Source organism: Armigeres subalbatus, chromosome 1 (assembly GCF_024139115.2).
Source record: "Armigeres subalbatus isolate Guangzhou_Male chromosome 1, GZ_Asu_2, whole genome shotgun sequence".
NCBI lineage: Eukaryota > Metazoa > Arthropoda > Insecta > Diptera > Culicidae > Armigeres > Armigeres subalbatus.
In genome coordinates, this window is record NC_085139.1 from 215,083,678 (window position 1) to 215,110,785 (window position 27,108).

General features: G+C 42.3%; 1 protein-coding gene across 2 annotated transcripts in view; it reads left to right on the forward strand.

The window, feature by feature from the left end:
* The first annotated feature begins 1,223 nt into the window (after positions 1–1,223).
* Positions 1,224–27,108, forward strand: part of LOC134205762 (PAX-interacting protein 1-like) — a 151,717-nt gene continuing 125,832 nt past the window's right edge. The window contains exons 1-2 of one of the 2 annotated variants that reach the window (XM_062681329.1): positions 1,224–1,320; positions 2,107–2,233. In XM_062681329.1, coding sequence (XP_062537313.1) covers positions 2,216–2,233 — 18 coding nt within the window. In that variant the 5' untranslated portion in view covers positions 1,224–1,320; positions 2,107–2,215. Of the gene's footprint in view, positions 1,321–1,367; positions 1,830–2,106; positions 2,234–27,108 lie in introns of those variants that run through there. The other variant, XM_062681330.1, reaches the window with a different exon arrangement.

The following is a 27,108-nucleotide window of genomic DNA, read 5'->3' on the forward strand; positions in this document are numbered from 1 at the left end:
CGGAAATGTATTGCTAGATATCCTCAGTTATAAAGTGGAAGGATATCCGATACGGTTTGTGATCAATTGGATCTGCTACGTGAAAATTTGTGCAAGAAAATTGATCATTTTTCATTGGCGCTTGGTACGATTTGGCTGATCCCCGACCATTTATAGTTGGGAAGCTTTTTCAGTCAGAATTATTAATCATAATCTAAATAACAGAAAACATTAATTTTTTTGAGAAATGTCCCGATCTCCATCTCACTGAACATATATTTATCTCATCGCGAAACAAAGAAATGCCGCACCAATTTTGTCGCTTCCTTTTGTCAACATGCGTGCTTACTGCTAAAAAAATCACAAAAATAAGAAACAAATCAAATTGCTTTGCCCTTGATGGGATGAACATCGGAGCAATGAGATGAATTCCAGATGTGTCTCGCGAATGAGACTATATGCTCAAGTAATAATTTACCCTAATTGTATAAGGCTTGTTAGAACGATCGTTTTTAAAAAGCCTATTTTTCCCCTGAATTCGTTGAACATTCGTATACTTTGTATTATGACCGGACTCATCCTACATATGCTTCATTTTCTTGCAAGTGAACACTATCTTGTATCGGTAAAAGGCATTAAAAAAACTTAAAAAAAAAAAGCAAAGCAAATACACGAGTTCGTTTGCACTCTATCGTTGATGTCTCTTAATATTGTTGTCAGTCTGCACAATTACACCGTGCAAGGCGCAAACCGCGAAGCGGTGTAAACGCTCGCATCGTACTAAGGTAGTCACAACAATTCTCATCAGTAGTTCCAACGAAAGGGAAATCTACACACAATTAGCTCGCAAAAATGTGCCCACCAAGTAAACAGACCCACTCTCACTCTCTATGTGCGCGGGTAACAAAGCCGTCCTCTCGAACGAGAGACCCCGCATCGCCGCCGGAGTAATGTCTCAGAAAAGCCAGCCAAGTGGATCGAGTAGTTAAAGGTAAGCGCACTCGCGATCGCTTCAGTTTTGCTACTTTGTGCTTTAGCCAGAGTCAATCCAGTGCCCGTGCTGAGTGTTCGGTACTTGGGGTCTTAAAAGGTGAGAAGCAACCGGCCCGTTGTGGCTGCTGCCGCATGCTCGCTGCGCTCTGCAAAACTCACCGCTCGCGCCGCGACGCCCTGTGCAGATACGTCACAGCTGGTAGTTAGTCGCCCCTGGAAGGTTATAAAATACCGTGCAGGATAGGTCACTAAAGTCACTTTACTAAAGAACGTCCCCTGGTGTAGTCGGTTTCGATTGTCGCCGAGGTTTCCCCCCCTCTATCTCTGTCGAGGAAAAGTGTCGAACGCGTGTGAGTTTTGATCCTTGTGTTTTTGTTCCACAATTGTGAATTACTTATAAGGGACTGAAAGGAAGAATTCTCGAAGACTTGACTCGAATGGATAAACTGATGTGATGTCTCAACGTGAAATTGAAGGATTGCACCGAAGTGAATCAATTAGTGACGGCAAAAGAAGCACCCATATGTCTAATTCGACTGTGTGTTTGGTTGAGACGAAACACTGACTTAATGGTGTCGAAATCAATAGTTGGATTGCAACAAAGTAGTGGAATTCCCCCCTGAGGGGGTGACAATTGAGGAACACTACAGTGGATTCGTCACGCTGTATGTGATCGAGTGGGAAAAAAAAGAGTTGGAATACACGTCGATCGCGCGCTGGCCTATGGAAGAAGGGTTCATGTGAATCGATCGGCCTCTGCTGCCTGGTGCGCTGCTCGTCGTATCAACAACATTCAGTAGTGGAGCAAGACCAGCAACAATTGTGTGTGGAAACGGATTTGCCGAAGAAGAGCAAAAGTGATTTACCCTTGCTGGACGGGATTGGCATTCATAATCGGACGGATTTATCGATTTCAGTCATAACTGATGTGCATATGAATTGGATTTTGATTTTTTTTTGCTTTGTGCGGATCAGTTATTGTTAGAGGAATTTTAATTGAAAGTGAAATTGATGTATTTTTGCTGATATAACTTCCTTGTAGTAACTTTCTTGTGACGATTAGAAGCGGATTTGAAATCGGATACAAATTTCATTTGTTTCTCCTTTTGTTTCATGTTTGTTTTTCTTATTTAGGGTTTAATTAGTGAGAAGTGTCTGTTGTGTGGTTTGGAAGGAAAGAAGAATATTTTCGTATTGACGCTGGTGGAGTAGCAGAAGAACATCTTATAGATTGGATAGAAGGATGAGGTTCCAGAGAACGGTAAGTTCAATTTTTTTGTCTTTATTTTAGAGATTTTCAGCCCTGGGCTGGCTCACCTCTCTTATTCAATTCTTTTGTAGATTTCCAATTTTTTTTAAATTTTAAGAAGTTAAAACAAACTACAGTGGGTTTATTTTTACGCCGATAGATTTTATGAATTGCTTGGCCTATTATAGTTCCCACATTTCAATTACCACCTTATTTTTTTATCACTTCTTCTGAATTTTTTGTGAGGTCAACTCAATGTTTCGTTTGTGTTTCGGCCACATTCAAAGCCCACAATTATTCCAAAACAAACCGTTTCAAAAGTTTTAGTGAAACATGTGCAAGATAATTGTACAGTTCGGAAGTTGGCTTCCTCTGTCTGAAGTATGAGGACGATGGTTTATTTACCGACGTTTCGGCCGATGGGTTGTGGTCTTTATCAAGGCCGAAACGTCGGGCAAGTAAATAAACCATCATCTTAATACTTAGGACTGGGAAAGCCAACTTCTGAAAAGTAAATCTTATCCAGCCGAAAAACACCCTTCCGATATCTGTACAGTTCACAAGCATTTAGCATTTAGCATTAAGCAATTCGCACAAATTCGTAGATGGTACAAGTCTGAACTTTTGTATGAGAGTAGCATCACTTTCATCCGTTACCACAGATATTGATTTGGGACAAAACACTATCTCTTAGATGGAAGCAACGCATCCTCCGATAGTCGAAGATCTGTCCTAGCAGCGTTCTTGCGAATGCTGGGGAAGGGGGAAGGATGCTTACTTGTAAAGATGCGGAAAACTCTACGACTTCTCATAGGTGCCATGGAGTATCTTGGAGTTGTTAGTGTGGAAGGTTATAACAGTAGGAATCGTTTAAGTAGAACGTGAAACATGGAACATAGAAATACAAAGTAGAAAAGGGATCAGCCTGGAATTGAACCCACGACCTTCTGTCAATAATGCAGAAGCGGTAGCCACTAGACCTCCGAGCTCGTCACGTGCAAGATATTTTTGCAGTTCATTAATGAAAGTGTTTTTTGGACTTGAAACGGCTATATAGCTACCATTGCTGCTTCATACGCAAGAAGGTCATGGGTTCAATACCAGGCATGTTCTATTCATCTTGTTTGAAATTGTATCTATATTTTTCATTTTTTGGTAATCACTAGAACTGGAAATGGACTTCCATGTCGTTTCCATTTCTGTCACCTCTATACTTTCTGACGTGGCAGGCACCAGTGTTGCCTAACAAAATCAGATCAAAAGTACTTGTACATTGAAGATGTGTGGTTCTTTGTGCAAGAACAGATGTTCTAGTCATAATGGAGTATCAAGATCAAGCTCAAGCTCAAGAGCGTGCTTTTTAAACGAATAAGACCTAAACCTTTTTTCAGAGTCAACATTATAAAGGGTGTTAAGACTGATATACAATTATTTCAATAGTAGTTCGTTTCGAATTAGAAATATAGAGTAAATTTGCTTCTGAAATTATTAAATTTTTTGCGAGAGTGTTGGGTATTTTCCCTGACTGAGAAAACCAATTATTGTAAACAATATTTAGTCGTTCGAATATATTGCAATCTTCGAATGACTATTTCGACGAATCGTAAACCTTTTTTGAAGTTTATTCATCCTAGTTTTCATCCTAGTTTTCATACACAAGAGTCACAACACAAAAGTCGTATATAATAACTGCTCCTTTTTGGAACATTATGTTACTCTTCGACACCTTTCAGCAGTTTGTTGATTTTATTATGGTTCGATAACATTGCATTTGATACTCTTGGAGAGTCTCGGAATTTCCAAGCTTTTTTTTCAAAACACTCAAAAACGGTTAATTTATTAAGCTCTTTTACTGGACTGCCTTCACCTATCATAAGATGAGTTTAGTACTATTCCATTTAATTCCACCACGTTGTAATCTTTACAGAGATGTATTTCGACCTCAACTGTAAAGTCTTCTACAGTGTCTCATACTTGACTCGACTTAGGTTGAGGTCGAAATACGTATCTGTAAAGATTACGTCGTGGTGGATTTAAATGGAATAGTACTAAACTCGTCTTATAATAGGTGACTAAAAAACGATTGGATTTCTTTGGCAGCACGAACAGCAACAAAGCTTTCTATACTTAAAGAAAGCCAATGCTTCAACCTGCTTCAAACGTTTCCGATTGGAAACATTATGGTGAACATAATTCCATCTTTAAAATAAAATACTAAGATCTATCCCTTTCTTTGAAGCAGATGTTTTTTTTTCGAAAATAGTCAATCTACTGTAAAAGAAGAATGACCATTAGATCTTCAATTTCACACATCCGAACATAAGTGGACGGAGTTGTTTTTTTTTTAAATGCTTCTGTGTTACAAATTATCTAATAAAATTCTTCTGTTTTCGATTTTGATCTGTCAAACGTATCAGGTATCAGAACGTCGGCTCTAGGGGCACGTTCGCCTCACTTTGGGAAATTCGTGTCATCGCAATCTTTTCAATTACACGCCAGACGGAAAAGGAAGTGAACTGAAAGGAAAGGAATGTGGATTGGAGGAAAAGGGGCCCTTGGAGAGGATATACACTGTATGGGTTATGAACAACATAATACTCTGAAGGTTCAGGTTTCTGGAGTAAATTTCACTTAGTAATTGTTTACCAAATTATTAGAATCGCAGTTGCGCACAAACTGGACAGTAACATATCAGATGATAAGAAGTTCCACAAGCGGATTCACAACTATCACGGCAAATGATTCAACGCGTTTATAAATAGATTTTAATATCGGAAATGGCTCTTAGATATACAATTTTGTTTGACGATATGAGTAAAATTAAATCCAATGCCGTCTATGCTGAGTGGCAGTCCTAGAGTTAATCAAAAGCTTCACCCAACACGTGGATATTGGAATAGCTGGTTCATTACCAAGAAAGTCATGTTATGCTCCAGGGCAAGCTCACTCATCAGCAAATTCGTTTCGAGCTTTGAAAGCATTATTATGAACAGCAACGCTGAAACCAATCGCTATCGTACCAAGAACGCCAAAGACGAAGCACAGAGTACACTGTGAAAAGCACATTCTTTTTTTTTTAATACTTAAAGAAAAAATCTTTAATTTCAACTTTTAAATTTCCTCTTATGGTCTTCCAATTTTTCAAAAAGACTAGGACTAGGATGAATATAAGAACTATAAGATAACTTCAAACTTTCCGTCTGGAGTTCATCTTATAGTTCTTATATTCATTCTATCAAAACATGGGAATAAAGGGTAAACTGGATTGATTTTTAAATTACCACTCTATGCGATTGCCATGGATGGGATTTTGAGGTTCCTCCTCTCCTTCTTTTGCCCACAACATTCTGGTCGTTGTTGGATATACCCCTGGACGTATCATGTCGTCCTCGAGAGGGGGTGAGAGTTTACTAGCATTCATGGAAGAGCTGGCACTCCTCCAAAGCCATCGTAAACGAATGGAACGAGACGCTTCACAGGATATGAGAAAATTCAGAGGCTCTCCGTAGGTCGATGGCTGAAATGTTAGGAACCGCTGGATGCGAACTCAGATTCACTTACGGTTCGGTTTCCCGTTTGGGAGTCGGTTCAGGGCTTTGGAGCCTCCGGAAGTAACAGGACAGGTTTCTACAGCTGACAGATTAATGCAGCGTTTTATTGTGGGTCAGCCAATCCTAATCTTATCCGATTAAGCCGATGTCGTAGCGACATATCATAGTAAACATCCCAAATATCCTTGGGCTTAGAGCATCCTTGCCAATGCCAGTCGATAACTTTCGGGATACCGGGTAATGTGGTTGCCCAACAAACAATTTATGCTGAATAAGCTCATTTTTTAGCTGTAGAAGCCTTTTTTCAATCATATAAGTCCTTACCTATATCAATGTTCGTTGGGTAGGGTCGATCATCCACGAAGGTCAACCAGAATGAGAAAACCAATGCAATGCAAAGGAGGGCATCTTATTCTTAACATCTGTGGAAAATGAAAAGATCCACTGCAGCACCATGGATCAATTTGCCTAAACCACAAAAAACACCGTCTAAGACGAATTAAGTACTCTCCATTTAATTCCACCAATTATTTTCGATATCTTTGCAGTCGAGTCAAGTACGAGACACTGAAGACGACCACACAGTTGTGGTCGAAATACGTAACTGTAAGGATATCGAAAATAATTGGTGGAATTAAATGGAGAGTACTTACTTCGTCTTAGACGGTTGAATACATTCCACTAAAAGAGCTTAAATTTTTGTCCACAAAAAAAAAAACAGCAGGATTCTTTACGGTATAGATTGCATGGCTGTTGGTTAAGCATTTCCATACTTTCGAAAAGCAATAGACAGTTTTATAGGGAAGATATAAGTAATCTTCAGTAACATCATGGTTTTATAATGGTTTTAAAGCACTCTTGTAAAGTGATTAATGGTCTTCAAGGGCGTTATAAAACTAAAAATGTTGCTTGGAATTTCAAAAACCATTCCATAGTATGTCAATAACTCAATAACTGTTTTGTATAATGGATTTCTTGCATGAAAGGTTTTCTATAACTATGCCTAAAATTTCGTTGTTTGAATTCCACAAATAGGAATTTTGTTACCATTGTGCTTGCCACACAAAGATACACACTCAAACAATGGCGGGCATTGAAAATTTCAAAATTAATAACCGTAGTAATATTTAAGTTCCAGTTGGAATGTAGAGCCAAGAATACATAAAAAAACTAACATTTTAAACAACACTGCAACAATACTGTGAAACGACGTTGCGGAATCCGTCGGTACCTTTGCATTATAGTGCACAGCAAAAAAATATATGACCTCTACTGGTGATGTAATCAATAAAACGAATGTAAATGTAGACCATGTTATAGCACGCCTTAGAGGCTATGGACTCTCTCGACCTTGAATCTGTAAACGAGCGCTCATCACTCCCTTTTTGCTTTGTCAATGTACTACTATACTCAGGTCATCGCCAAACTCCTTTATTTGCTCATGATCTCTACTACTATTGGCTTGGAATCATCGTTTAGTTCCCCAATTCATCAGTATATCGATAAAAATCTCCACTCTCACTCAAATTATGCTCGAATCCCTACGGCGTGATGGTATTTTTTGAAGTCTAGTTCGCAGTTTTACATGTTTACATAGCTTCATGATTGTTTTCTTAGGACGGAAGCATTTCCTTGAGATGGTTACCGTAGAAGACACCCCCTCAATTGTTTGCGCTCCTGAATTTTCAGCCTGATGCCCTGATCATGATTGAGATTCCCGAAGCGTTAGCGTATCCTATGATCAAAATCTCTCCAGACTATAAACTCGTCTACGTACGTAAAAAAACAGTCTGATGCTGGACCTTTCAGAATTAGATGGACACCTTCTCAGATCGCGATCTTTTTTCAATTTATATAAAAAATTCTCTACTGACATTGACTTATTGTCCCCAGAAAAAGAGAGCTTCCAATGCTCAATGCTTCTATGCTGACGTAGGCCCCTGTTGCCTTGGTCCCCGTACCAATCTGAACCGCTTGCGCTTCTTGAATATTCTCGTTCGAATTCTCTACGCAATGCTTGCTGCGTGCTTCTGTTTTGCTGGTCAGTACCTCTAATACCATTGTAGTCTTCCGAATCGCTAGTATTTCCGTATATTGTCCTTTGAAAACTGCGAGTTTGCTGCCTGGCTGTTTCGTTCACGCTCTGTGCTCCCGCGCCTTGCTTCTGGTAAATGCACTGTGTGGTTAACGTACGTCCTATCAGTCGACTCGTATGCGTCAGGATTCTCATTTTGCTTGGTTTGTTCTAGTTGCGCTTCGAGCTTCACCGGACGTTTCAGCAGTTCTTCATATGATAGCTGAACTAACGATTTTGTACCCGTTTCCTGCTGTTTGTTCACTGTTTTGTTATTCGTCTCTTTCGGTATTGCCCCGGCGGACTTTAACTTATCCGTCTCCCGTTTCTCTCCAGTAGTTTCTAATGGTTTCTCCGACTTGTTACTGTCCATCTCATTCCCCCAGCTGCCAGTTCTAGCGTCTCCTCAACTTCCACGCCTTCCGGTGCTTGTAAGGATTTGGGTGGCTTCTCGATTGCGCCCATGATTATTTCCAGCAGCTCTCGCCGCCAGGCTTCTCCTTCCTTGGACTCAGGTTCCCTTCTAAGTACCCTATGGTAATAGTGCTTCAACCGTCAGTCAACCGAGACCTTTTGTCAGTTGATCTACCCGGCTCCTAATCAGATCCACTTCCTGTTCGAATGGACAAAAGGGTCGGTATTTTTTCTTGTTGATCTTCCTTGAAAACCCTCCTAGCCTAACCCTAGCCTAACGGAAATGAATAAACGAAAAATCTAAAACACTAAATACTTCTAATGTCGTTTAAACATATACCACAACAGATTCACGATACTAGAGACTAAAAAACTAGCGCTCCCGGATACTTCCACGGTCTCGGTTGAAATGATCCAGTGTGTTCCCAAATTGCCTCAGATAGGTCATGAGGTTATTCGAATCATGTCCGGGGTTGTTGAACCTTCCCAAAGGCCATCAACTTTCCCGTTCTAAGTCATTTGCCATCATAAACCTACGAATGAAACTGCCATCTCATTCCCTCATAACGTATCGGATCTGAAAGGGTTCTCATCCTTCTGAACCCTCTGAACCTCTTGGTTTGGACGGTCGTGGAAGTTCACGAAGCGACCTGTGAAGCTTCATCTTAGATGAAATTTAACATTCATTCTTTCATATGGGTTAAATATACATTTAGTGAACTTGGCAGGTGTCGAATTGGTATCTATATTGAATAATTTATACAAAAAGATCTAATAAACATTGAACCATAACAATTAATTGCATATTATTCGGCAACTCGGCCGTACGAAAACCATTTTTTTTGTTGTTAAATATCTTGGCTATATATATATAGCCTTTGGCACAGCAGAGTGCGATTGATTCGCATTCTATACCAGCCCGCCCAGCCTGTTGTTGGGAGGCATGGAGTGCAATCCTCTCGTTTAATAAACAATGTGCACTCGCTTGACTGTGGATATACAACAGTAAAGCACATGTGGAGATTGGACAAATCAAGCATCCGAAAGATATTCAATTTGCAAAAAAGAGCTAACCACGGTGGAGGTTGGTACTCGGATTCTGATGGCTTTTCCGCAAACGTGACCTTTAAGTGGTCTTGTTGTGTAGGGGTTATCACGCCTATTTAGAGAGTAGGAGGTTGAGGGTTCGAGTCCCTCCAAGACACGTGGATTCTTTTTCGCAAATTTCATATCAATTTGTCCATTTCGAAACATGTGCTGTGCATATGCACAGCCAAGATATTTAACAAAAAAAATTGAACCATAACTTAAATGCAAGATTTACATAAAAAGAGCCAAAACAGTTTAAATTAATTAATATTTCTTTCATTTATTTACCGTAATTATCTATTATAGTTCTATTTACATGTTTACAAATAGCCACCATGCTACATAAACAGAGCATGAAGTAAGCTGTATAAACACGCCACCTTTCCATTATAATAAAACTCTATTGAAACAATGTTTTATTCACCCTGAAACAATATGTTTACATGAAACAATATTATCCGGAACAAAAGATGGCCACGCTTGTGACGATTGATTTTGATTACCAAAGATCAGAACTTGTTACTCTTTGGGCGTTATTCTTTCAAAGAAGTGAAGACGGTAAAGTGAGAGCAAAGAGGACGTTCACTCTGCGGACCTGAGTTCGACTCTCATGTTGATCTTTTTTTAAATAGAATAAAATAACAGTTTCATTTGGCTTACATTAATGACTGGTAGGGACACGGCAGGTATTTCCGTCCATCGTCATAGGGGCTTAAATCAATGAAAGCAACGTCATTTTCCCCTGTCATAAGACGAGTTTAAACAATCCCATTGAATTCCACCACTTAATTGTATCCTGACAGATACGTATTTCGACCTCAACAGTAAGGCCGTCTTCAGTGTCTTGTACTTGACTCGACTTAGTCGAGTCGAGTCAAGTACAAGACACTGAAGACGGCCTTACTGTTGAGGTCGAAATACGTATCTGTCAGGATACAATTAAGTGGTGGAATTCAATGGGATTGTTTAAACTCGTCTTATGACAGGTGAAAACATTCCACTAAAAAGCTCAAAATAATTTTCTTATCAACGTCATTTTGCTAGAACTCCACTAAGGTACACCGGGGCAAGTTGAAATGCGGGGTAAGTTGAAACGGAAGCTGTAATTTAGATCAGCAATGGCCGAATGCCCTGATTATTTTTTTCAACAAATTACTCCCCTAAACGCACCTTCTGACTGCCTTTCCCGGAAGATTGCAGCTACAAAAAGCAATCCCTGCCATTGTTTACTTTTCGCCCTTTGCAAATTTCGAACCAACTTTTTTGACGTGCCAATGAAACAGGTCTTAAAATGATGTTTGAAAGTGTTTTTTCATCAAATGTTCAGAGTAGGTAATCATTCAATGTTGAATAAACATAGTGATTATGAAAAATCGATGGAAGATACGTTTTAATTTTTGTATTCTGGTAGTTTGATGTTGCTCCGCATTTTAAACCCATCGGGGCGAATAGAAATGCGTGGTGCGGGGCAAGTTGAAACAACGATTCAAAATGTCACCCTCGCAATTACAATTTGCAGTATTCAACATGGTCCGTAAATACATTCGGAAAACAAAAATTAATAGAAAGGTCCAAAACTCTGAAAATTATTTTAATAAATTTCTGCCCATTCCGTCGTGAATGCAACCCTCCTACAATCTCAACTGAAGAATAGAATAAAAAGGAGCCATGTTTAAGCTGCAAGGCTCCTTTTTATCCTATACTACAGTTTTCGCTGTGAGCACTGGCTCTCAAAAAATAAATCATAGAGCATGTAAACATTTCGATAACTCCACCTTTCACTTCCCCAGCCCCCTTTTCTCCAATCGAGGGTCTATGAAAGATACGCTGGTTAATTAATGTGAATTTATGAAAAAGCCACAGCCGATTTAATCAAGCGTACAATTCAAAGAAAAGAGTATAGAGCATCAAAATATGGAATGTGACTTTTATGCGAGTAAATATCAAGATGAGACAAGTGGGATTTGATTTTCAAATTTCTAGAACAAAGCCTACTATTTTATCAGGGTTTTAGGAGACAATTTTAAGCTATTTTTTGAAAGATAATCAAAATCGTCAAAAATATACATGGGACTATTATGCGAATTTTGGCATAGCATAGTCACCTTTACAACCTCGTGCATCTTGAGTCACACTTCGTACATATATTTTGTTTTTGATACGGTACAGTTAGTTTATGTTTGTATACAGCGCAACCCAAGTAACATTTTAAGTTTTATTCCGCTCTAAGAATGGTTTTCAAGATCAATTTATAAGATCTAACAATAAAACCGAGTAATACACGGCAACCTTCTGATGACCACTATAAGAGTAAGATATTACCAAGTGGCCCTCTCCAGATAACCACTATAAACCTATTATAAGAGCATTTATAAACCCTTTTAAACCACCCGCAAAAAGGGAATTTGGCTGCGGCAGCTGTCAAAATGTTGCATTAAAAAAAGAGAAACAAATCTTTGCAGAAAAATAATAACAAAATGGATTGTTGGTGAAAATTATGATGATGACAACAAAATAATATTTTATTTCAGGTTGTTTTTTTCGATTCTGTACCATTGAAAAGAAGTGCGCTTCCGATTTTATGGTCAAATGTTGTGAAAAAAATAAGGTTGAACACCACGCGCCGGCCATATAACGTAGTTCAGAGAAATATATCGAAAATATTGATTACCACAACATCTAGGATGTCCACTAAATCGATTAGTATTTTTGCCCAAACTATTAATTAATAAAATTATTTATCGGAAAATATATGATAAGCGGTGAAAATTTCGTTAAATCATGCATTTCAGTGATATATTTCACTGACTGTGAAATGCTTTTCCGTTTTCAATATGGCCATCATGGAATTTGATCAGAAAAATTTTGCTTTTATAAAACACCGTCATAAACTCTTCGCAATACAAACATTCTTATGCGGGTAATTTATTTGACCACATTATGACCAAAAATTGTAGCTTTATTCGAGCGTTGAAAATTGGATTTATTACGCTCTTCATCACTACCATAGATCTGTTCATATGGCCAATAGGCATTTGAAGTTTGAAGCATTTTTCAGCAGGTTTATGGGAGGTTTATTGATAGCAATAAGAGCGCCAATAAAACTGAGCAGTCAGCTTCGTAATTGCTGTCATAAGTCCGCAATAAGAATTAGATAAATCCAAGAAGCATGGAAATTGTTACTTGGGAATGTTTCAACTTACCCCGATATGCGGGGCAAGTTGAAACGGAGCAAATACAAAAATAAATTTAGTGTGCAAAATATTTTTAGAAAGTTTGGTAAGGTCGCTTATTTTTTATGTATAATATTTGGCCCGAACTAGCAAACACCACAAACGGACTCAAAATTGATCAAAGGGTGATTTTTTTACAGCACTTCAAAGTTCAACTTTCAAAAAACCGTTTCAACTTGCCCCGGTGTACCTTATAGCAGAACGTTTCGGCTAAGCTTACGATTGGGTACGGATGAATTTGACAAAAAAGCTTCTATTTTATTGGTATTTGATACTAAGACGATAAGACGAAAATGCCTGCCTTAACCCTATATGGAATATGTTAATCAGCACTCAGATCATTCGCAAGTGATCATTCATCGAGTTTCAAGTTTCAAGTTTCCATAAATGGGTTTGGACAGAGTGCATTTCCCGTTTGAATTCAGTTGAATCTAATTTGCTGGATAACTTGAAGGCAAGTCCCAAAATAAATGCTTTGAAAATTCTTCTTTTGCACTTAACGATCACCATATTTTAGTCGCAGCAAGCATTTGTGCGTGGACGGTCACATTTTGTTTTTGCTGTCAAGTTTTTTTTAAGTTTTTCGGCTGATTATCAACGATTCTGGAAACCGCACAAGCCGAATTGATTGCACTCGCACTTGCACTCGCGCCGTCATTTCAATCGCCGGAAGGATTCCAAGCTAGAATTTCAACGTGCTACCTGGACTCAAAATCCAGACGTTAGTACTTGGAGAAGCAGTGCCCATGATGATGATCTGCAGTCAGCTGTCATCGTTGGGTATCGAGACTTCCTCATCATGTTCGAAGACGTATATGGATTCAGCGCATGGTTTCGAAGACGGGATGTCGGCTCGGGGGTTGTGTCTCGATTCAGATGGCTGAATGACACCATTTGGCAGTTCTTCCGAAGCTGCCAACAACGAAAGGATAAATTACATTGGTGAGCCAGTTCTAATTATTCTATTTTAGGGTAATAAGGTATAAAAGATCCCCCCCCTAATCACCCACGGGGGGTGAATTACACCATCTTACCCTATTATGTTTTTGATGCTTCATAAATCATATCAATGACTGCTAAATACGCACAGGGCATCGTTTGCTACTATTGCCGCGGATATTGTTGGAGTCCCAGATATCCTGTTCACGCTTTGGTTAGCAACGGTGGTTCTTCTCGACCTTCTACTCCCTGAGTAGTTAGTGCGAATAAGGGCGTCCTTGTGATGTTTTGCTGTACCTGTTATGAACAACTAGTACATCCCATTCCCTACACTTCCTGAGGTTCCTTGCCTCATAAGTGATTCCTTTTTGTAGTACTAGTCTTCATAACAAAAAGGGCACCATTACGGAACATGCGATATGATCAAATTATTCGTAGTACTACTTGACCAACGCCCCCAGCTGGTTGAGGGATAGAGGGTGACACACACACATCTGATTACGAATAAAAATAGAAGTTTCTAGGTTTACAAAATAATTGTAGAATAAACGTAGGATTCGATTGGACAGTCTGAGGTATTTCACAAATCCATCATTTACCATTCAACATTTTTACTTATCTTTGTAGCTGACTTATATGATCAACTAGTTTATTTGTGGACGCAGTAGCGCCCGCGGCAAGTGTTTTTTTCAATCAAAATTTCTAACGTCTGTTATGAAATATTTTATTTTTTGGTGAGAATTTCCACGCGTGCTGCGTCTGGTTGGCTAGTCACCGGACAGACAAACAGGGCTTTTATATTTAGGATGATAACTAGTGAGGTGAATAATTAGCCAGTTAAAAGCTGAGGAAAAAGCTGAAAAAAACAGCCATTCAAAACAGTTCGGCTGAAGATTTGCACCAACGAAATAGTTAAATATTGAATCTATTTATAAATCTTTTTTTTTCGCCAATTCGCCCGGGTTGTCAATCATCGAATACAAAGAAACTCATTGATGAATTCTGTGGCAAAGATGGCATGGTGATTGCAGGGATCACTCTTTCCGTAGTGCATTTTTTTAAACGTTTATATTTTCTATATAAGAATACAATAATACCTTTATAATGTTAAAGGTGGCTTCAGCTTTTGTGAGATTACTTTGCTGCAATGTGTTTTTTCGGTCGTTCATTTGCGAGAATCTTTAATTCATTTTAAGATTTTTTTTTCTGTTTTAAAACACATCGCGTTTTGTTTTACGTCAATCAATACTCAGTACTCAGCGAACCTAAATAAATACGAAAAAGAAGTTGCGGTCTCCTTGGGAATCATATTTATAGACTTCATTGGTTATAGTTCAGTCCATTAAAGAAATGTTCAAAAAGCACTTTCAAAATTCAAATGAGACACCAATTATTGTGCGCAAGTTACGGCATGGAGCGTAAGTGACCCCCAAATCATGTAAATGTAGGTACATTCGAAATGAAACCCGTAATTCAAGTCGATCACGTCATTTCATCCCGCTATTGTGGCAAAATTCCTACACCATAAATTTTGCTTTCATTGCATGATTGTCACTTAACCATCTACGGGCATCTCGAGTTCGATTGGATTCGATTCGACCTACCGCTGGTTTGCGATCGCAGACCCCAAAAAGCGATAAATAACAACACGGTTGCCCGTTAATCGTGATGTTGATCTTTACAAAGAAATAAAATACCGTTCCGACGAAATCTCTGTTATGATTTCGACACCTCTTGATGGGGCGATCGATCTTAACGACCACGACGCACGTTGCATCATTATTGTTTGGTTGTTGATATGACCCGGCGAATGAGGGACCAATCAAGGTCAGCTGATGAGATTGGATTTTCGCTGAAAAGGGATTCTCTTCTCATCTGGTCAATGCCATGTCCGGAGGCACAATTCCTACCGGTTGATGGCTTCGGGCAATATCGGCATCTGATGGCCGTTGTTGGTCAAGTTCACGCGGAGTAATGTCAACCGCAGCCAATCGGTGGGTAGATGATCAGTTTTAGCACCCCAGCAGGGATAACCGGTTGGAAATGGCGTGACTGACCACTAATTGAGGTCAGGTTGTCAATTTTTGACTAATGGTTTCTCGTTTGGCCGGATGACATCCGAGGACGGATGCTGTTCCACGGTGATGCGGTGATGATCGCCAGAAGTTAGCAAATTCAGAGCAATGCAAAAGCATTCTCACAGTCCTCATACAGTTGGATAATCCAAAATTCCACTCGATTCCGCATTACATCATGTGTGAACATGAGCGTCTACAAAACGGTGCCGAAGCGGATAAATTTCCTCCCTATTCGACATCGTTGGGTTCCAAAACAATAAACATACTTTTGTGAGAACCGGCTGTGGCGTGTTGTTCGTGCCAAAATCATGCCGAGAAAAGTATTTGTGTGGGAAAAATTGCCATTCATTGATCCAACCAAAGCGCTCCCCATCACACCCCCGGGGGAGGGCAGTTGGCACAAAGCCAGTGCGAAATTCTCCTCTCGTTATGATGAATATGGCCCTCTTCAGCATTAACTTGTCTCTTTCCCTTCGTCGGTACCCGCACTGCTGGTTGGCCATGTTCAGCATTCGCTGGGGCTGCTACTTCGAGTAGGTATCTGTGGTTCAGGGAACTGACATAACCATACCATTTTTTCTCGCTGCTTACCAATGCGATGCTGCTTCTGGATAGTGGTTCTTTCGTGGATATGGAAGGTGAGAAAAAATCAAAGATTCTTGAAGCTTGTGTAATTTATGATTATAAAACTTGTATCGGACTTCATCTAAACCTTATTAGCGGCGTGATTAAATTTGTCTTACGGCTTGAAAGATATGCATTGAAAATTGTGAAAAGTTTTCGTTGGATATAATAATGACTCCAAAGAAATGCCCTTTTTGCGAAAACGTGTCTAAGACGGCAAGATCTCTTCAAAATAAGTCTGACGTGGGAATGTTTTTAAATTAGTAACCGAACCTTAGTGAAAACAGTTGATCGAGTGAGACACATCGCACTGATTTCGAGAAATATTGACTCTGAACACAAACACCATCATTCGAATTCCATTCAAAGTAGAAAATTACTTAGTGCCGACTTGCAAGACCTCTATCTTGGGCGGTTGTTCGCTATCAATTTAGCCTGTTGCCAGGTTATATTTTGATAGAATTATTTTATTACTTTATGGAGTATTCGTTACTATAAGTCTCTGGGTCTGTCTCTGCTGCGGTATCCTGCTGGGTTTTAAACTAATGCGTATATACAGATTCTGTTAAAATGGGGCCCAATTAGGTTCTCAAAAAAAAATGTTTGACATATCGCCAACCTGAAAAAATGCCATATCCAAACCTACATCGAAGCCAAAGAGAAACTCTTCATTGTTACACTGCCAAAGTGCCAACAACCAAGTCGTGGATGTGTTCATAGTACGACAAAAATAGTCGTGAATTCTGGGCTCTATTCGACAATTTCTTGTCGGCGTTTGAAGAGTTGTTAAAATGATGTTAAAAAATTAAATTAATTTGACGATTATGTATGTGATTCAGCCCGACAAATCATTTTTCCGATTTCCTCTTTGGCTAGATATCAAACCGCTGGAAACCATGTTTGACCGAACCGTTCGATTGGTTGAAAATTATGTAGTCGAAGAAACCATAAAGCAGGACAATTGGAAGAACAGGTGCTCAGGTCGAAGAAGCCATTTGGTTTATGAGTCGTTGAACCGAATATTTTTTTGTTGTAACCTATTTTGTAGTAGTCTTTTTCAGACAACATGACTGTAGTCATTTTTGTTCAATTGAACGTGCTCGACTAAACATGACTAGATCAGAAATACAACTTGACTACATCACAGCTATGATGAGATGCTTATCATGCAAAATAACTCAAATGTCAAAAAGTCGAAAGACAAAATGTCGGAAGGATAAAAGATCGAAAGGAAGGATAAAACGTCGAACGGAGACAAAAGGTCTATGTTTTTCGGCTGGATCGCAACTGTAAAAATAGTAATGGATGAATGAAAATGAAGAATTATCAAGGCAGAAGGAAGATCCCAAGTAGGAATAAGGAAAAAGGAAGGAAACAGAATAAAAAAGTTGAAGAAAGATAGAAGGAGAAAGAAGGGAGAATGTAGGGAAAGGGACGAAAAGTCGATAGGACAAAACGTCGAAAGGGACAAAAGGTCGGAAGGTTCAAAATGTCGAAAGAGACAAAAGATCGAAAGTGACATCTTTCTTCTTTCTCTTTTCTTCCTTCCGTCTCCACCGTCTATCGCCATCTTTCTTTTTTATGCCCGATATCTTTTCTATGCCCGCCATTGCATGAGTATGTATCTTGTGTGGCAAGTACAATGGATACACTATGTCTGGGCGTCGAGAAAGTTTCCAATCCAAAAACATCCTAGATCGGATCGAGAATTGAACTCGACATCTCCTGATTGGCAATCCTACGCCTTTGCTCGCAAGGCTACTGGAGACTCCTTTCTCCTTCTTCCTTCTTAATTTTTTCTAACTCCTTCTTCCTTCTTCCCACCATTTTCATTCTTCCTTCCTTTTTCTATTCTTCTTACTTCTTTCATCTTTCTTCCATCTTATTTCTTCCTTCTCCCTTCTTTCTTCTTCTGCCTTTTTCTTTCTTCATTCTTCCCCTTTCCTGCTTCCTTCTTCTGCCTTCTTCTTTCTTCATTCTTCTCTTTTCCTGATCCCTTTCTTCTTCTCCCTTCTTTTTCCTAAATTCCTTGATCCCTCTTCCGTTTTCTATTTTTCTTCTCCCTTGTTCCAACTTTTTTTTCTTCCTTACTTCTTCTTTTGTCCTTCTTACTTCTTCCTTCGTCCTTCTTCTTTTACCTTTTTCCCTTTTCGATATTTTGTCCTTCTTGACCTTTTGTCCCATTCGAACGTTTTTCCCGTGCGATCTTTTGTGCCTTTCATTCTTTTGTCTTTTCGACCATTTGCCGTTCGACGTTATATCCTTCCGTTCGACGTTTTATCCTTCCTTTCGATCTTTTATCCTTCTCCTGCTTTTATTCTTTCTTTTTTCTTCCCTCTTTATTTCTGGTTTCTTTTTCATCATGCTTCATTCTACCTGTGTTCTTTCCTGTTCCTTCTACATCTTTCTTTCTTCTTTTGCCTCTTTCTTGTTTCTTCTTCCTGCTTCCTTATTTCTCCTTTTTCTTCCTTCTTCCCTTTTCCTTTTCTTCCTTATTCTTTCTTCGTTCTTCCTTCTTTCTTTTCATTATCCCATCTTCCTTCTCCCTTCTTTCTTAAACATTCTCCTTTCTTCCTTCAGCATTTTTCTTTGTTCTTCTTCCTTCTCTCTTGTTCTTTTTCTTTACTCTTCATTCTTCTTCTTTATTTCATTCTTCCACGTTTCTTCAACCTTCGTACTTCTCATTTCGCATTTCTTCCCTTTTCTTCTTCTTACTATTTACTTTTAATTTCTAACTGCTCACTACTCATTTTTATTTTCTCACTACTCACTGCCAACTTCTCACTGTTCACTATTCAGTTTTTACTTCTCTTTCGGCCTAATTCTTCCTAACGACCTTCAGCCTATGGCCAAGCATCGATTAACATGGTCATGGACGATGAATGTTTGCAAATGTGCCACTTTATTTTCAATTTGTCCAATTGTTTCAAAGTTGTCGATTTACCAATTCACTGCATTCCGCAGTTTTCATTATTTCCAATGTTGTTCTATGCCTGAATGTCTCAAGTTGCCTCTTTTACCCGATTTGGCTTTATTTTTAGTTTGATTTATCTCATTGGCAATGTTTGTTATTTTTGCCATTCTCATAATTTGTCTTGTATTAATTGTCATAATTTGTATTTTATAAGATATATTGAAAACAAACCAAAAAACTAAAAATTGTCTGAAGTTTTATTATTCCATAACTTTTCCGTAAAACTTTCTGATTCAAATTGGTTTTATACGTCAAGCTTCCCACAAGACTTTAGGAGGCTTCCGAGCCTCCTGAAACTAGGATTACGACTTACGAGCCTCTTGATAGGGAGTTTCCGAGTCTCCGATGGATCATTGTGGCTTCCGAGCGTCTTGAAAGGAGGCTTCCGAGCCTCTTGGAAGGAGGCTTCCGAGCCTCTTGGAAGGAGGCTTCCGAGCCTCTTGGAAGGAGGCTTCCGAGCCTCTTGGAAGGAGGCTTCCGAGCCTCTTGGAAGGAGGCTTCCGAGCCTCTTGGAAGGAGGCTTCCGAGCCTTTTGGAAGGAGGCTTCCGAGCCTTTTGGAAGGAGGCTTCCGAGCCTCTTGGAAGGAGGCTTCCGAGCCTCTTGGAAGGAGGCTTCCGAGCCTCTTGGAAGGAGGCTTCCGAGCCTCTTGGAAGGAGGCTTCCGAGCCTCTTGGAAGGAGGCTTCCAAGCCTCTTGGGAGGAGGCTGAGCCTCTTGGAAGGAGGCTTGAGCCTCTTGGAAGGAGGCTTCTGAGGCCTCTTTGGAGGAGGCTTGAGCCTCTTGGAAGGAGGCTTCCAGGCCTCTTGGAAGGAGGCTTCCGAGGCCTCTTGGAAGGAGGCTTCCGAGCCTCTTGGAAGGAGGCTTGAGCCTCTTGGAAGGAGGCTTCCAGGCCTCTTGGGAGGAGGCTTCCAGGCCTCTTGGGAGGAGGCTTGAGCCTCTTGGAAGGAGGCTTCCAGGCCTCTTGGAAGGAGGCTTCCAGGCCTCTTGGAAGGAGGTTTCGAGCCTCTTGGAAGGAGGCTTCCGAGCCTCTTGGAAGGAGGCTTCCTGAGCCTCTTGGAAGGAGGCTTCCGAGCCTCTTGGAAGGAGGCTTCTGAGCCTCTTGGAAGGAGGCTTCTGAGCCTCTTGGAAGGAGGCTTCCAGGCCTCTTAGAAGGAGACATCCGAGCCTCTTGGAAGGAGGCTTCCAGGCCTCTTGGAAGGAGGCCTCGAGCCTCTTGGAAGGAGGCTTCCAGGCCTCTTGGAAGGAGGCTTCCGAGCCTCTTGGTAGGAGACTCTGAGCCTCTTGGAGGAGACTTCCAAGCCTCTTGGAAGGAGGCTTCCAGGCCTCTTGGAAGGAGGCTGAGCCTCTTGGAAGAAGGCTTCCAGGCCTCTTGGAAGGAGGCTTCCGAGCCTCTTAGAAGGAGGCTTCCGAGCCTCTTGGAAGGAGGCTTCCGAGCCTCTTGGAAGGAGGCTTCCGAGCCACTTGGAAGGAGGCTTCCGAGCCACTTGGAAGGAGGCTTCCGAGCCACTTGGAAGGAGGCTTCCGAGCCACTTGGAAGGAGGCTTCCGAGCCACTAGGAAGAAGGCTTCCGAGTCTCTTCGAAGGAGGCTTCTGAGCCTCTTGGAAGGAGGCTTCCGAGCCTCTTGGAAGGAGGCTTCCAAGCCTCTTGGAAGGAGGCCTCCAAGCCTCTTGGAAGGAGGCTTGAGCCTCTTGGAAGGAGGCTTCCAGCCTCTTGGAAGGAGGCTTCCGAGCCTCTTGGAAGGAGGCTCTGAGCCTCTTGGAAGGAGGCTTCCGAGCCTCTTGGAAGGAGGCTTCCAAGCCTCTTGGAAGGAGGCTTCCAAGCCTCTTGGAAGGAGGCTTCCGAGCCTCTTGGAAGGAGGCTTCCAAGCCTCTTGGAAGGAGGCTTCCAAGCCTCTTGGAAGGAGGCTGAGCCCTATTTAAAGGAGGCTTCCAGGCCTCTTGGAAGGAGGCTTCCAGGCCTCTTGGAAGGAGGCTTCCAGGCCTCTTGGAAGGAGGCTTGAGGCCTCTTGGAAGGAGGCTTGAGGCCTCTTGAAGGAGGCTTCCAGGCCTCTTGGAAGGAGGCTTCCGAGCCTCTTGGAAGGAGGCTTCCAGGCCTCTTGGAAGGAGGCTTCCAGGCCTCTTGGAAGGAGGCTTCCGAGCCTCTTGGAAGGAGGCTTCCAGGCCTCTTGGAAGGAGGCTTCCAGGCCTCTTGGAAGGAGGCTTGAGCCTCTTGGAAGGAGGCTTCCAGGCCTCTTGGAGGAGGCTTCCGAGCCTCTTGGAAGGAGGCTTCCAGGCCTCTTGGAAGGAGGCTTCCGAGCCTCTTGGAAGGAGGCTTGCGAGCCTCTTGGAACGAGGCTTCCGGGCCTCTTGGAAGGAGGCTTCCGAGGCCTCTTGGAAGGAGGCTTCCTGAGCCTCTTGGAAGGAGGCTTCCGGAGCCTCTCTTGGAAGGAGGCTTCCGGGCCTCTTGGAAGGAGGCTTCCGAGCCTCTTGGAAGGAGGCTTCCAGGCCTCTTGGAGGAGGCTTCCTGAGGCCTCTTGGAAGGAGGCTTCCAGGCCTCTTGGAAGGAGGCTTCCTGAGCCTCTTGAAGGAGGCTTCCGGGCCTCTTGGAAGGAGGCTTCCAGGCCTCTTGGAAGGAGGCTTCTGAGGCCTCTTGGAGGAGGCTTCCAGGCCTCTTGGAAGGAGGCTTCCGAGCCTCTTGGAAGGAGGCTTGAGGCCTCTTGGAAGGAGGCTTCCAGGCCTCTTGGAAGGAGGCTTCCTGAGCCTCTTGGAAGGAGGCTTCCGAGCCTCTTGGAAGGAGGCTTCCAGGCCTCTTGGAAGGAGGCTTCCGAGGCCTCTTGGAAGGAGGCTTCCGAGCCTCTTAGAAGGAGGCTTCCAGGCCTCTTGGAAGGAGGCTTCCGAGCCTCTTGGAAGGAGGCTTCCGAGCCTCTTGGAAGGAGGCTTCCGAGCCTCTTGGAAGGAGGCTTCCGAGCCTCTTGGAAGGAGGCTTCCGAACCTCTTGGAAGGAGGCTTCCGAGCCTCTTGGAGGGAGACTTCCGAGCCTCTTGGAGGGAGACTTCCGAGCCTCTTTGGAGGAGGCTTCCGACCTTCTTGGAAGGAGGCTTCCGACCCTCTTGGAAGGAGGCTTCCGAGCCTTTTGGAAGGAGGCTTCCAAGCTTCTTGGAAGGAGACTTCCAAGCTTCTTGGAAGGAGGCTTCCAAGCTTCTTGGAAGGAGGCTTCCAAGCTTCTTGGAAGGAGGCTTCCAAGCTTCTTGGAAGGAGGCTTCCAAGCTTCTTGGAAGGAGGCTTCCAAGCTTCTTGGAAGGAGGCTTCCAAGCTTCTTGGAAGGAGGCTTCCAAGCTTCTTGGAAGGAGGCTTCCAAGCTTCTTGGAAGGAGGCTTCCAAGCTTCTTGGAAGGAGGCTTCCAAGCTTCTTGGAAGGAGGCTTCCAAGCTTCTTGGAAGGAGGCTTCCAAGCTTCTTGGAAGGAGGCTTCCAAGCAGCTTGGAAGGAGGCTTCCAAGCAGCTTGGAAGGAGGCTTCCAAGCTTCTTGGAAGGAGGCTTCCAAGCTTCTTGGAAGGAGGCTTCCGAGCCTCTTGGAAGGAGACTTCCGAGCCTCTAGGAAGGAGGCTTCCTAGCCTTCTGGAAAGAGGCTTCCAAGCCTCTTGGAAGGAGGCTTCCGAGCCTCTTGGAAGGAGGCTTCCGAGCCTCTTGGGAGGAAGCTTCCGAGCCTCATGGAAGGAGGCTTCCGAGCCTCTTGGAAGGAGGCTTCCGAGCCTCTTGGAAGGAGGCTTCCGAGCCTCTTGGAAGGAGGCTTCCGAGCCTCTTGGAAGGAGGCTTCCGAGCCTCTTGAAGGAGACTTCGACCCTCTTGGAAGGAGGCTTCCGAGGCCTCTTGGAAGGAGGCCTGAGCCTCTTGGGAGGAGGCTTCCGAGGCCTCTTGGAAGGAGGCTTCCGAGCCTCTTAGAAGGAGGCTTCGAGGCCTCTTGGAAGGAGGCTTCCTGGCCTCTTGGAAGGAGGCTTCCAAGCCTTTGGAAGGAGGCTGAGCCTCTTGGAAGGAGGCCTGAGGCCTCTTGGAAGGAAGCTTCCAGGCCTCATGGAAGGAGGCTTCCGAGCCTCTTGGAAGGAGGCTTCCGGAGCCTCTTGGAAGGAGGCTTCCGAGCCTCTTGGAAGGAGGCTTCCGAGCCTCTTGGAAGGAGGCTTCCGAGCCTCTTGGAAGGAGGCTTCCGAGCCTCTTGAAGGGAGACTTCCGACCCTCTTGAAGGGAGACTTCCGAGCCTTTTGGAAGGAGGCTTCCGAGCCTTTTGGAAGGAGGCTTCAGACCTTCTTGGAAGGAGGCTTCCGAGCCTTTTGGAAGGAGGCTTCCGAGCCTTTTGGAAGGAGGCTTCCGAGCCTCTTGGAAGGAGGCTTCCGAGCCTCTTGGAAGGGAGCTTCCGAGCCTCTTGGAAGGAGGCTTCCGCGCCTCTTGGAAGGAGGCTTCCGAGTCTCTTGGAAGGAAGCTTCCGAGCCTCATGGAAGGAAGCTTCCGAGCCTCATGGAAGGAGGCTTCCGAGCCTCTTGGAAGGAGGCTTCCGAGCCTCTTGGAAGGAGGCTTCCGAGCCTCTTGGAAGGAGGCTTCCGAGCCTCTTGGAAGGAGGCTTCCGAGCCTCTTGAAGGGAGACTTCCGACCCTCTTGAAGGGAGACTTCCGACCCTCTTGGAGGGAGACTTCCGAGCCTCTTGGGAGGAGGCTTCAGACCTTCTTGGAAGGAGGCTTCCGAGCCTTTTGGAAGGAGGCTTCCAAGCTTCTTGGAAGGAGGCTTCCAAGCTTCTTGGAAGGAGGCTTCCAAGCTTCTTGGAAGGAGGCTTCCGAGCCTCTTGGAAGGAGGCTTCCGAGCCTCTTGGAAGGAGGCTTCCGAGCCTCTTGGAAGGAGGCTTCCGAGCCTCTTGGAAGGAGGCTTCCGAGCCTCTTGGAAGGAGGCTTCAGAGCCTCTTGGAAGGAGGTTTCCGAGCCTCTTGGAAGGAGGCTTCCAAGCCTCTTGGAAGGAGGGCTGAGCCTCTTGAAAGGAGGCTTCCAGGCCTCTTGAAAGGAGGCTTGAGGCCTCTTGAAAGGAGGCTCTGAGGCCTCTTGAAAGGAGGCTTGGAGCCTCTTGAAAGGAGGCTTCCAGAGCCTCTTGAAGGAGGCTTCCGAGCCTCTTGAAAGGAGGCTTCCAGGCCTCTTGAAGGAGGCTTCCGGGCCTCTTGAACGGAGGCTTCCGAGCCTCTTGAAAGGAGGCTTCCGAGCCTCTTGAAAGGAGGCTTCCGAGCCTCTTGAAAGGAGGCTTCCGAGCCTCTTGAAAGGAGGCTTCCGAGCCTCTTGAAAGGAGGCTTCCGAGCCTCTTGAAAGGAGGTTTTCGAGCCTCTTGAAAGAAATGTACCGAGCATCTTGAAAGGAGGCTTCCGAGCTTTTTAAACTAGCCTTCCGAGCCTCGTGAAAAGAGGCCTCCAAGCCCCTGGAAAGATGTTCTTCTTCTTCTTCTTCAATTGCTCTACATTCCAACTGGAACTTGGCCCGCTTGTCAACTTAGTATTGTATTAGCATTTCCTCAGTATTCTTGTAATTGAAAGCTGGCATAGACGCTAGGCTTACGAGTTGCTTCGGAAGGAGCCTTTCGGAAGGAGGCTTCCAAGCTTCTTGCAACGAAGCTTCATGTCTCTCAACTGGATGCTTCAGAACCTTTAGATTTTTGATTTTAGTTCGGAAGCATATTATTCAACATTTTGTCTCGATCAGGTAGATTACATTGAAGATTTTTATAACTTGTTCATACGATGTTTTGTCCTTATGATCTTTTGTCCCACAGCCCTTCATACACTGCTCTGATTGGGGTAGACAGGATTCAAAAGTGTTTGAGCTACTGACCGCCATGCATATTGTATAATACAAAGTTTTGGAATAAGAAATTTTAAATTGAATAAGTTTTCATTGGAATTGTAGTACATCCGCCATTACGCATTTACGTCAGCGAAGGTACCCCAGGGGTACATGTATCTCTGGTTGAGAACCGCTGAATTAGACGATTTGATTAAAATTTTCAATCAAGTCTAATTGTCTAATTTCCAATTTTCCTTTCTTGGCCATTTCCTTTGATTGTTCCTCATTAAAATAATGATCATCAATGGAAAATTACGTCTGATTTTTTCTAATCGTCATTAACGTTCATCTTCTCTAACTCGCTCATCCGACACAGTTTTATTCATTTGTCCAATTTGTCAGATTGTTGCAAAAAATTTTTTTAACCAATTGTCTTCTTGTATTTTTTGCACTACAACAACTTTTTCTCCTGACTGATGCAAATTGATCATGAAATTACCCATTCTTCAGCCCAAGTTTTCGCTTAGCAGATTTAATTGATTGAAAATCGTTTTTCCACTACCCCATAACTAAGGGTATCCTACAAAAAATGTGTAGGTGAATTGATATGAAATTATTTCCGTTTTACTTTCACGATCAAAATATCACAAGTCAGTAAGTAAGCCGCTTGGTGCATTTTAGCATAACCCCGACCATTTGGCGTTCGCTTTTATGTTTTACGTTTTACTTTACTGTATTCTTCAAAACCGTGAATTTTTGAACATCATTTGATGATTTCCTTTCTTCTTCTTCAATGCCTCTAAATTCCAACTTGGAACTTGCTCTGCTTTTCAACTTAGCATTCTATTAACATTTCCTCAGTAATTAATTGAAAGATTTTTTATGCTCGTCATTGTATGGGTATGTATCTTGTCACTTGTGTGGCAAGTACAATGGATATACTATGCCCAGGGAGTCGAGAATGTTTCAACCCGAAAACATCCCAGACCTACGCTTTTGCTCAAAAGGCTACTGGACCCCAAATGAATTCCCGTACAAGTCAAATCAATAATTTAATAAAAATAACCTCTGAATATTCGAAAAAAAATCTAACAATTTTTCCGTGGACTTCTATAAAAATCTATAAGTAATGCCAAATAACTTTCCGTGGGAAATCCTAAAAATAATTTAAGGGAATTACGGAAAAAAATAGTTTGGGTAAGCGAAGCTTTTAACGCGCAAATTTCAAAAACAATCCCTTGGCGAAGTTTTCTCTGAAAATTCCAGAGAACAACCACAGAAAATTCCATACAATAAAAACACATACGGTCGAAAATGCCATTTGGCCGAACAAGTCATCTGGCCAAAAAAGTCGTTCAGCCGAATATGTCATTTGAACGAAATGGTCGTTTGGCCAAAGAATATTGATTGTAAAAAGTATTTACTGATGAAGCATAATCGAGAAGTGACAAATAAGAAGTGAAAAGTGAGGAATAACAAGTGAAAAGTGAGGAATAAGAAGTGACGTCTCACTACTCACTTCTTACTGAAACGTCTCACTTCGGCTCCTCATTTCTCATTTCGTTTTCACAACTTTTTAATTAACATTTTTCATAGTAGGAAGTGAGACAGGAGGCGTGGGAAAAGAAAAGTGAGACCTCTCACTTATCACATCTTATTGCTCATTTCTTGCTTCTAATTTCTCACTTCTCACTTCGACAGTCTCTCTTTGCATTATAAGAAATGGGAATCGTGAAAAGAAAAGGTAGAGGTTAGAAATGAGACGTTTCATTTTTCTTTTCACACTTCTCACTGTGAGAAGTGACGAATGTGAAGTTTGAAATGAGACATAAGAAATGCGGAATAAGGCCTTAGAAGTGAGAAGTGAAACTTTTCCCATTCATTTATCACCTCGCATTTCTCATTTTTCGCAGTAAAGTAGTAAGAGGTAAGACAACAACCAGTAATTATTTCACACTTATGACATTTATTGTTATTCGGTCGAACAACATTTTTGGTCATATGACCAAAACGCAGTTCGACTAATCGATTTTAAGGCCATATGACGTGTTCTGCCAATCGATCATTCGTCAGAATTGCTGGTTCAGCCAATCGATATTTTTGGCCAAATGACCAATTCGGTCGAACG